This window comes from Phascolarctos cinereus, unplaced genomic scaffold, assembly GCF_003287225.1.
Source record: "Phascolarctos cinereus isolate Bilbo 61053 unplaced genomic scaffold, phaCin_HiC Scaffold_2;HRSCAF=192, whole genome shotgun sequence".
Taxonomy (NCBI): Eukaryota; Metazoa; Chordata; class Mammalia; order Diprotodontia; family Phascolarctidae; genus Phascolarctos; species Phascolarctos cinereus.
Window position 1 is genome coordinate 132,132,101 of NW_027555625.1, and position 12,299 is coordinate 132,144,399.

At 38.4% G+C, this 12,299-nt stretch overlaps 1 protein-coding gene across 1 annotated transcript in view; it reads left to right on the forward strand.

The window, feature by feature from the left end:
- Nucleotides 1-11,488, forward strand: part of LOC110203767 (disintegrin and metalloproteinase domain-containing protein 2-like) — a 223,909-nt gene extending 212,421 nt beyond the window's left edge. Inside the window, 3 exon segments of the mRNA XM_078149595.1 lie at nt 4,168-4,321; nt 7,341-7,404; nt 11,331-11,488. Of these exon segments, the coding sequence (XP_078005721.1) occupies nt 4,168-4,321; nt 7,341-7,395 (209 nt within the window). The 3' untranslated portion in view covers nt 7,396-7,404; nt 11,331-11,488.
- The last annotated feature ends 811 nt before the right edge of the window (nt 11,489-12,299 follow it).

Sequence of the window (12,299 nt, forward strand, 5' to 3'; positions counted from 1 at the left end):
CATTAGCTTCCATTTGCTCCATTCTAACTTTTAAGGAATTATTTTCCATTTGGCCAATTCTGCTTTTTAAGGCTTTCTTCTCCTTATTGACTTTTTGGACTTCTTTTACCATTTGGTCAAGTCTGTTTTGGGAAGTGTTGTTTTCTTCAGTATTTTTTGTATCTCCTTTAGCAAGCTGTTGACTTGTTTTTCATGATTTTCCCTCTCATTTATTTCCCCAAATTTCCCCCTACACCTCTTACTTGATTTTCAAAATCCTTTTTGAGCTCTTTCATGGCCCGAGACCATTCATATTTTTCTCAGAGGCTTTGGATATAGGAGCTTTGACTTCATTGTCTTCTTTTGTATGTGCGCTTTTTGATCTTCCTTTTCATCACAGTAACTTTCTGTAGTCGAGTTTTTCTCCATTGTTTGCTCATTTCCCCAACTTATTAGTTGGTTTTAAGTCTTTGTTAAGGTAGGGCTCTGCTTCCAGGGTGGAGGGTGCGCTGTCCCAAACTTCAGGAGTTTGGTTCAGGTGTTTTCAGAGGTACTTCTAGGAACCTCTAAGTTTTCAGTTCTTCCAAGGTGGTATGATCTAAGGAGAGGTGTTTTCTACTCTCCTTGCCTGTGCTCTGGTCTGTGAGCACCCACAAGAACTCTCTTCTGCCCTAGAACTGTGAGGAGAGTCACTCCTCCACTGTGGCCTTAAGCTCTGCTATGTTAGTACTCTTGCTTGCCCTGGGACTGCTACCCAGGACTGTGACTTGGATCTGAGTATGGGCAAAACAACAGAGTCCTGCCTCAGTGCTAACAAAAAGACCCCTGTAATCTCCTCTGACCAGTTGTTTGATTCCCATACTCTCTGTGAGCTGAGAGCTCTGGAAGCAGCCTATTCTTCTGCTACTGCTGATTCAGTGACTCCCAAGGGCTACCCCTGGTTTGCTGGAGCCAGGGCTGTTCTGGCATGGCCTGTGCTGGAGTGTGCTCCACTCTCACCCAGGTACAACAGACCCTTCCTGCTGATCGTCAGTTGCTGAATCCCTGGCAATAGTGACTGTTTCCAGACCTCTCAGCCCACAGACACCAAAGAAAATTGGAGGCCTGCTCCTAGTTTGCTGGAGCCCATGGCTATCTGTGCTCCTCTCTCACCCTGGTGCAACAGATCCCAAGTTGTTTTAAACTGGAAATTTGTTTCACTAAGCCTTTTTGTGGGTTCTGCTGCTCTATAATTTGTTTAGAATCATTTTAAAAAGGTATTTAGAGGGGTTTGGGAGAGAATGCAGGCAAGTACTTGCCTTTACTCTGCTATCGTGGCTGTGCCTCCCCACTATGCCTTTCTTAATGTAGCTTGAGTTTACATTAGCTTTCTTGGATGCTATATCATCCTGTTGAACTAAACTGACCTTCAAGTTTACCAAAAACCCACTCCCTTTCAGGTAACTTGCACTTGAAAACATTGTGAAGTTAAATTTTCAAACTCAACAGATGTGTCCCACTAAATTTCTTCATATTATAAATGGCCCAGTACCCTAGCCTGTCAGTATCTTTCTGAATGATGATTCACACTCCCTTGGTATCATCCTATATGTCTCATTCCTTTCATTGTTAAGTTCCTAGTCTGCATTAACAGTCTGCATTCATTACCTCTACTTCCTCAACTCTTTTATTGTCTGATTCCTACTACTCCATGGAAACTGCTTTTGCAAAGGTCACAAATGACTTCTTAATTCTTAAAACATTTCTTAGTCCTCATTCTCCTTGACCCTTCTGGATCTGCTGAGCCCCTTATTCCTCCTGGATACTCTATATTCCCCTGGCTTCCATGATACTGCTCTCACCCCATTCTCCTACCTGCCTGCCTAGTTCTTCTTGGTCTTCTTCCCTAGTTCATTGTCTTCTTTCTACTTCATAAATATCCTAGGCCATGGTCCTTTTTCTTTATCTCTTTCTTTGATCATCTCATGTTCTTTAATGGATTTATCATCTCCAAATAGATGACTTCTAAATCCACATTTGTAGTCCAAATTTCACCACAGAACTATATAATTCTGCATTTTCAATCTCCCTTTGGACATTCTCACTTGGATATCTAGCTATACTTCAAATTCTGTAGTCCAAAACTAAAACCACCCTCTACCACAAAACTTACCTTTCCTTCCAACTTTCCTATTTTGTTTTACAGTAGAGCCATACTCCTAGGAACCCAGATTCAAAAACTTCAGAGGCATCCTTGATTGTTCCTTTCCCCTTCCCCACCCCATCCATTTTGTTGATAAGTGTTACTTATTATCCCACAATATATGTCAAATCTGTGTTCTCCTGTCTGCTCATGTTACTATCACTTTAGTTCAGACCCTCATCACCTCCCGCTTAGGTCTGTTGTAATAGCCTTCAAACTTGTCTCCTTGCTTCCTCTCTGGTGTATCCTCCTTCTAATCCTTCAAATGGCGGCCAAAATTACATTCCTCAGGCATAAGTCTGACCAAGTCTTATGCCTATTTAACAATATTCAGTAGCTCCTTCATGCCTATAAGTTAAAATTCCTGGCATTTAGACTTTCCTTCATATATTCTACCTTCCAGTCAAACTAAATAATAACAACAACAACCAAACAAACAACAACTAGCATTTATATATGACTGTAAGGTTGGCAAAGCATTTTATGAACATTATTTCATTTTATCCTCATTATAACCCTGGGAAGCAAGCAGTATTTGTTGTCTTCATTTTACAGATGAATAAACTGAGGCTGAAGGGGTTTAAGGGACTTGCCCAGGGTCACACAATTAGAAAGTGACTGAGGCCAGAATTGAACTTAGGTCTTCCAGACTCCAGATCCTTCTTTCTGTACAATGAGCCACCCACATGCCTATATTAAAAGCTCTTTCCTCAATTTAACATGGCTTGATGAATCCATGCATAGGCTATATCCCATACCTGGAAGATTCTTGATTTTCATCTCTGCGTTTCAAAACCCTTCTCTTCATTCAAAGATCACCCCAAGGGCCATCTCCTCCTCAAAGCCTTTCATGATCCTTGTAGCCAAAAGTATTTTCTCTCCCCTTGAATTCTCCTGGAGAACTTTGTTTGGCTCTCCCTTTTGCTCTGACCATACTTGTATTGTACTTATCTGTGTATAATTGTGTGTTTTCTGTTTGAATGTAAATTCCTCAAGATCAGGAACTATGTCACTTTTTATCTTTATCCGTGCAGAGAGCCTTAATCTTTGTTGAAATTAAATTCAATTCCACAAATTAAGTCTACCTTGATAAGATAGTTAACAGTCTTTCATGATATTATTTTGGACAAGAAGGAGAGAGGTGGTATAAATGATAATATAGTTATGTGAATTAAGAATTGATTTAATTGCCAGACCCAGATTACTGATAAATAGAACCATGTCAACTTGGAACCTCTAGTGAAGTATCCTAGGAATCTGTCATTGTCCCTTTTTTCTTCAATAATTTATCAGTGACTTGGATGAAGGCACAGATGACATACTTACCAAGTTACAGATGATACAAAGCTTGGACAGATAATTAACATGCTGTGCAAAAAGAATTATGATCCAAAAATATTTTGGCAAATTAAAATGAATCTAACAAGACAAAATTTAATAGGGACAAATATAGTACACTTAGGTTTAGAGAATCAGTTCCACAAATACAGGATGGGGGAATCATGAAATTGGTGACTGATATCTGGGATATTTTGTGGACTGCAAACTCAATGTGAATCAATGATGTGACATGGCAGCCTAAAAAAGTTAACCGGATCTTCAGCATCATTTTACAGAGTGGCTAAAGTGGTAATTGTCTTAATCTCTACAGTGAGCAGAAAACATCTCTGGTCACACATCTGACATCCTTTTCCTTGTCCATACAGGCAGCTTTTCCAGCTTGCTAATGCCCTCCCGCTATAACCTTCAATAATTCAAGTCACTTTCACTCCACAATGATGCATCAAAGTAAAACTTTAGGAGACATGAATATATATCATACTTGCATATATGTGTACATTACATGTAAAATATGTAACAGTGTTTTTACACTGATTTATCTATATAAATTAAACAAAATAATGATGCATCATCAGTTGCAATATAGTTTAAAACTTTCCCGTTTCATAGGCAAATATTTTTCATTGTGGTTGATGTCAGCTTTTATTTTTAATTTTTTCCCCTAGACTTACTTGCAGTGTCTTCAGGTCACAGATCTAAAAACTGGGGCATCATAATTGGCTTCCCCGTAGCAGTTATTTTTACAGTAGCGATACTTTTAGCAATAATATTTTGTCGCCAAGGAACAAAATGTGTACTTCAAGATGCATCAAGTGATAAGTAACTTTACTTTTTAATTGAAAATTTATTAAATATTACTAACACATTTAATATATAAATTCCTTATATTATTCACTGTTACTAATAGAGAACTATGGTTTTGTTTAGACAGTTTGTAGTAACATCTCAGCTGAGATTGGTTTCTTTCATTTTGAGTGGAGGATAGGTTAACAAGCAATCATGAAACACTTCAGTATTTTCATCCTGATTCTTTCTCATTCATGACTGATGTGGTTGCCTGGGTTCTCAAAAACAGTGCCACGAGGTATAAGCTCTGGCAGATTCTCCCATGCTAGAAATGCTTTGAGTATAATCTTGATAGATTATGTTTTCTTTCAGCTGATAAACTTAGCTAGCTGCAGAAAGGCTCATCTCCAGTAGGTTGGCCAGTAAATAGGAAAAGATTGAAGATTAGTGAGAATGGGGATGACAGAGGGGGCGATTCATTGGAGAAGACAGGATGGGATGAGACCAAGGGTGCATGTAGAATGGTTTGTTCCTAATGCAAGATGGGAATGGAAGAAAAAGTGGGGGACTACATTTGAGTGACATGAGATAAGAAGGAATGGAGATGGGGGAGCTCGCGGCAAATGGCCTCAATTTTTTTATAAAATGTGAGGTGACTCCTCAGTTGAGAGAGTGAGTGAATGCTATGTGAAGCCTGAGGAAGAATGAAAAACAAGGTTTAGGATAGCTGTTACTTTGAGTGGAATAGTGAATTAATTACAGAGGTGTGAAAGGATTGTCTTTCTGCAATGAAGGCCTAGTTGAGATTATATAACATAAATCTGTGGTGGACCTAATTAGACATTTTCATGATTCTTTTTCTCTAATTCCATTCAGTAGTATATGAAAAGGAACAAAGTCAGTGGATGGTGGGAGTAATCCAAGTTCGGGCATAATGAGTGATAGGAAAAGAGAGAGAAGGACTTGAGTATAGATCATACTATAGCATTGAACTGGCTCACCAGGGGATGATATAGGGAAGGGAGGTATAGTCAATGCAGGGTTAATGGCCTGGAGAAGAACTGAGGGGAGGGGAGGCCACTGTGAAGAAGAAAAACAGGGTTAGCTGTCATAAGGCAGAGGGAAAGATGGAATGATAGAAGGCTATGATCATACAAAGGAACTTCAGAGTTCATGAACATGGAAGTATAACCCTTATGGGTGATTATAAAATCAAGGGTTTTATTATTTCTGTATGCAACTGAAATGGAGTGGAAGAATAGGTTATGGGAAATGAGTAGACTGAGGAATTGGGAAGTTGAAGTGTTTGAGAGAGAATCAATGTGTATACTAAAGTCCCCTAGTATATGAGCAAGAGTTTGTGTAGAGAGAAGGACTGTTATCCAGGTACTACACTCACTGAGGAAAAAGAGTGTCCTGGATGGAGGCAGGTGGTCAATAGAGAAAAGCTATCAGAATTTTGATGGAGTTATAAAATTTGTATTGAATGAATCTCAGAGGAAGAGGAATTTCTGAGTGATGTGATAAAGGAAGAATCTGGAAGTGGTCATTGAGACCAAGGAGTATTATGGCTCTTCTACCATGACCAGAAAGTCAAAGGACATGTATGAGTGAAAGTATAACCAGTGTTGGAAAGGGTAGCCAGAGATTCTGTGTCATTTAGGAGGGAGCCAGGTCGTAGTGAGAACCAAAAGATAAATTAGAGTTGACTCAGTACGAGAGGAAGTAGGCTAAATCTGTGCTTAGGGAAAATCACTTTGTTAGTGATGTGGAGAATGGACTAAAGTAGGAATTTACTTAAGTCAAGGAGACCAATGAGTAGGGCCTTGTAAAAAAAAATCTCTGTGAGAGATGTTAAGAGGTTGAGCTTAGATGGTAGCTGAGTAGAGAGAAGGGGTCTGATTTCTAGAGGTATGGAGGTAAAAATTGTAAGATCTGGTAACTGATGAGACATGTGGCATGCAGGAGAGTCAGAATCGAGGCTGTTTAACACTGAAATGACTGATTTGGGAACCTGGAAGAATTGTGATGCCTTTGACTGAAATAGGGATGATTGGAAAAGAGATAAGAATAGCCTTTACCTCTCAGATTGTTTGAGGATCAAATGAGATAAAAATTGTAAAGCCTTTACCACAGTGCCTGGCACTTAATAAATGCTTGTTCTTTTTCTTCCCTTCCTTTTGTATAAGATTTACATTGCTGAATGTATTATAAATATTAGTGCCTTGGAATAAGGAGGCCTGTCTGTGTACATTAGCAGACTGTGATAGAAGTTTTCACTTCAGAAAGGAGGAACATATATAAAGCCCTTTTCCAGAAAAAATGGTTCTTATGGTGAGAGTACAAATGTCCCAAAGGGAAAAAAAAATCAGTTGGCATGGGGCCAGGTTAAGCATCATTACTCCAAATGTCACAAATAGACCCATATACTACACAGCATGCCATTCAGACTCTTAGACATGAATTACAGCAAGTCACATATAATCATGGCTGGAAAAATGCTCTCTCCTACTGCCTCCCCTACCTTTTTCTATGTCCTGAATTTTTGCTGAAGTGAAATTTCTGAATTTAAACCCTAATGAAATTATGTAGAAGGTAGAATAATAAGAAAAAACATTTACATGATACTAAATTTAAATAGAAAGTGTGATATAACTGGAATAAATTTTGTGCTCCAGAATTAAGAGATGACAATAGAAAGATTCAGGACTAAGGAAGGTAATAAAAGATTAAATAGTAACTCCAGGCACAAATTTAAGATCTATTGCTAGAGGCGGATGTAATAAATCCAATTTTGATTTACCCTTAAGTGATAGTGCCTCTTTTGGAGGAACCTTGAAATAAAGCATTTTTCATAGATGAGTGGAGGGAGATCCAAATAGCTGAATATACCTAAGCAACAAAAGGCCAGAGGCATCCAGAGGCATCCCATCATTCTCAGGGAGACAGGGAGAATTTTCCTCAGTGAGATGTTAATTGAAAAAGTGGTGTTTCTTTTTTATTTCCTTTATTTTAAATACTTAATTTTTTTTTTTGTCTTTTACATATGAAGATCATTTGCAGAGGAGAGTAATTCAATAGAAGCCAAGCACAATCCAAACATTTAAGACATGAAGGTGAGTTTTGGATGTTTTGCACTATAACAAAAAACACATAGAAGAGTTATGAGTTCTTTATTTAAGACACATTTACCTCTGGAAGCCAATTCTTGTCCTATTCTCTTACATGCAACTTATTGTTGCTTATGGCTCTAAGGAATAAAATATTTGAAGTCTATTCAGTACGTCATTCCTCAATTGATAAGTGGTCAAAAGATATAAACAGGTAGTTTCCAGAGGAAGAAATTAAAGCTATCTATAGTCATATGAAAAGATGCTCTAAATCACTGTTGATTAGTGAAATACAAATCAAAACAACTCTGAGGTACCACATCACAATATCAGATTGGCTAATGTGACAAAACAGGAAAAGGATAAATGTTGGCAAAGATGTGGGGAAATTGGAACACTTATGCGTTGTTGTTGGAGTTGTGAACTGACCCAGCCATTCTAGAGAACAATTTGGAACTCTGCCCAAAAAGCAATAAAGCTGTGCATACCCTTTGACCCAGCAATACCACTTTTAGGTTTGTACCACAAAGAGATCATAAAAATGGGAAAAGGAGCCATATGTACAAAATATACTTATGGTACCTCTTTTTGTTGTGGGAAAAAAATGAAATTAGGGGGATTCCCATCAGTTGGGGAATGGCTGAGCAAGTTGTGGTATATGACTGTAATGGAATACTCTTGTGATACAAGAAATGATGAGCTGGCAGACTTCAGAAAAACCTGGAAAGACTTATATGAACAGATGCAGAGTGGAATGATCAGAACCAGAAGAACATCGTACACAGTAACGGTTACATTGTGCAATGGCTAACTTTCATAGACTTGACTCTTCTCAGCAGTGCAAGGATATAAGATATCTCCAAAAGTCTCATGATGGAAAATGCCATCCATATCCAGAGAAAGAATTATGGAGTCTGAATGCGAATCAAAGCATAGTATTTGACTTCCTTTTTTTTTTTCTTTTCTTGTTTTGTTTTGTTTCTTCTTTCTCATGGTTCTTCCCATTGGTTCTAATATTTCTTTACAACACAACTAATGTGAAAATTAAAAAAAAAACTCTATTCAGGAGACTTCTGTTTCATACAACCACCAAGGTGGTAGATTAGACATTTTCTTTAAACCACTGCAGTCCTTCGATCCCATATCTTCCCTCCCCTCATCAAAAAAAAAAATTGCATGACAGATATAGAATAATTGTAGTCAAATTCACAGAATATGGAAATCAAGACAAGATAAAAACATCCTTTATGAAGTAACAGTGAAGAATGCTAATCCTTAGAGCACTCGCTACATATACTCACAATAGTGGGATGTATGGGGTATTTAGGGAGGACTAGCACCTCTGGTGTGAGGGTTTGCTGAGCCCTTTTTAGGGCTGCTCATCCACCTTTGGTGTCCACCTGGGCACTCAACTCTCACCTGTGGCTCCAAGAAGCTGTAGCATGTGCAGCAGCCACATACCAGTAAACTTTCTCAGCAGATGGGCTAAACCAGGTTGAGGGTGATTGACAGGCCTCAAACCCATTAGGGGAGCATGTGAGGACTTCCCTTGGCAGAATGGGTGTATGAGAACAGTTTGTTCTAGTGGCCATGAAGGCAGATGAAGCAGGCACCGTAGAGTGCTTAGAGCTTGGTCAGACATCAAAAATGCCAAGGTCATCTTGTGTCATGGCATCATGGGCCACCACCAGTAGTCTTGACTTTTGTCTTGCCACAAGACTTTGGTGACTGTGGAGGAGAGAGTGAAGCTGTCAGCTTTGTGCAATTCTGCTTCACTTAAATCTAATTGATGTAGGAGTGATCATCACCCTGTGATGTCACTGGTTCTCTTTGAAGATGAAGTACAAACAGCAACAACTCACAAATAACACAAGCCAAGTTATGGGCTTGTTTAGTTCTTGACTCTAGAATGGGGATGACCCATCCCAATAACCCTGCCCCCTCTATTCTGTAAGAAGAAGCAAATGTTGATACTGGCCAGTCAAATCAAGGGGGGGAAAGGCAGGAGGGACATTGAGTGGGTTAAAAGTGTGCTGCTTCCAGACTTAGGGACTGACCTTGGAAGAGTGATTTAGTACAAACATCCTTGCCTTCCCTTCACATTACCAAAAGTATCGTATACTAATTCTTCCAAGCCACATGGAGAAAACAAGGTGAAAGGAAGAAGGAAGCAGCTAGAGTACCAGCATGAGTGACTTATATGGGGCTAAAGGCAGGTGATGGCGCAAGAGATAGAACAGTGGACCTGGAGTTAGGAAGACCCTAGTTCAAATACCATATACTTACTAGCTGTGTGACCCTGGTCAAGTCACCTAACTTCTGTTTGCCTCAGTTTCTTCAACAGTAAAATAAGGATATTAATAGCACCTACCTTCCAGCATTACTGTGAGAATCAAAAGAGATAATATACATAAAATATCTAAGAAGTTAGCTTAGCACAATGCCTGATACCTTGTGTGCACTTTAGAAATACTTATTGCCTTCCCTCTCTAAAGGAAAGAATAGTGAAATCTTATTAGGGTCAGTCCTGTTCCCCTGTAGGATATTTGTACGAGTGATCCAAACTAATAAAGTCTATATCCCCATGGTTGAGGGTACTGAGGCAGTCCTAGATTACAGGCAGTCCTGTAATATAGCCTCAGGTATTGACCTAACAATTAAGGGGAAGAGGCCAGAGAGGAAGAAGTGGGGGAATACAAAAAATTGTTGAAACCCCAAAGACGTCAAGAGAAAAGGTAAGAACTGGACCTATGACGTCACTGGTATAGGGATCTCCTGAGTGAAGAAATGCCTTCTACCAATGCAGGTTAAGACCTACAAATAGAGGGAGAGAGAGAGAGAGAGGGATATATATATATATATATATATATATATATATATATATATATATATATATATATATATATATATATATATATATAAGAGAGGAAGAGAGACAGAAAGAGAGAGAGAGAGAGAAGAGAGAGAGAGAGAGAGAGAGAATATGCAAGAAAGGAGGAAGAGGAGAAGGGGATTTTAGATATGGAACATTATATATAGTGTTGGATTTGATTGATGGTCGGTTAATTTTGCCAAGTTTTTTTTAACTTACATTTCCTTTGTTAAAAGGGATAGTTCTCTGGGAGTGGGAGTGGTGGGGAGAAAGATATATTGGGAAATATAGGTGCAGTCAAAGTAAAAAACAAAAGATATCAATATGTTTTTAAGTCAATATAATTAAAAAGAAAGTGTTTTTTTGAATTCTAGTTATTACTTTTGATATGTGATGCAAAATTATTCTTGAAAAAAATTATCATGCACTAGATGATAAGACTAGAATATTGAACTTTTTGTTTTGTTATGTGAACATAACCTGTGAAGCCAATTCCAGCTCATTTCCTAGGTGTTTTAACATAGAAATATAAAATATTGATTTTTGATGGCAGTACACTCACATAGGTGCAACTTGGAAAGTTTTAAAATTTGAACACATTTTCCTTTCCCAGAAAGTAAAGGACTGAAATGATAAACTTGTAAAAAAAAGTTCCAATTTCAAGAAGGTAAAGCTCAGGGGAGACCTGTGTCTGAATTGTGGCTCTTACATTCACCATTATTGGACCCTGACAAATCATTTAATATCTGTTAGATTCCATTTCCTCATAGAGTTACTGTTAGGAAAGTGCTTGGTAAATCCTAATATGTATGTAAATGTGAGTTATTAATATCAGTGATTTATTTCTTTATGATAAAGATTTTCATTTGTATGGTATCAACTTATATCACTTCCTTCATCATGTGAACTCTCAGCATTTCAGGTTACAGCTAATTTTAATTGTGTGACCTTGATTGGTTGGAAAAAATCTAATTAAGGTTGTTTTATTTTGTTCTTATATCTGTCAGTTATTTTCAGTGATTTTAATGTCACTCTTATTTCCCCATTGTCTCTTTTACAGGTTTAAGAGCAGAAGACTCAGGAACAGCTGACAGCCTGGACTGGGCAAGGTGGGCCTTAGCTGCATGGAAGTGATAGAAATACCCCGAGTTTTCTTTGTATCTTGGCTAATACAAGGATTATTTGTTTATGTGAAATAAAATGTGTGTACGTATATTTTATGTGCCTTTGGTAGACTGGAGAGGATTTACTAAGTTGGGGAAGAACATTATGAGGGAATAGCTTTGTGTTTAACAAAATGTGTCCCTTTGACTCATATTTCTGTGGCCCTTGCTGCTCTTGTAAAGAGTTTTTATGGAAATAAGTGCTGAGTTTGGAGTCAAAGAACATGCGTTCAGAACCCAGCTCTGCCACCTTCAGCCTGTGTGACCTTAGGCAAGTCACTTTATCTCTATGTCTGAAATTCCTCATCTGTAAAATGAAAGGGTTAGACTAGATAACCCCTAAGATCCCTTTCAAGCTCTATATGAGATTGTAAGATTAAAGCCTCTTCATTTTACAGATGGAGAAACCAAGGCAAAGTGAGGTGAAGTATCTTCCCAAGGTCACATAGGTAGGAGGAGACTTCAGCGGGAAGTCTTCAGGTGGCACAGGGGATAGAGCACTGGGCTTGGAATCATCAAGACTCAGCTTCATGAATTTAAATCTGGCCTCAGACACTTACTAGCTGTGTGACCCTGAGCAAGTCACTTAACCCTGTTTGCCTCAGTTTCCTCACCTGTGAAATAAGCTGGAGAAGAAACTAACAAACCACTCCAATATCTTTGCCAAGAAAACCCCAAAATGGGGTCATGGAGAGAAGGACACAACTGAAACGACTGAACAATAACCACAACAAAGCTCTTTACTTTGTCTAATTCTTTATCCACCATATGGGATATGCAAATGCATTATCCTTAAACCCCTGAATTATACATTCTAGAATGTCTGAGAACACTGAAATGAAAGCCCATGCTCATGCTTTTCTGTC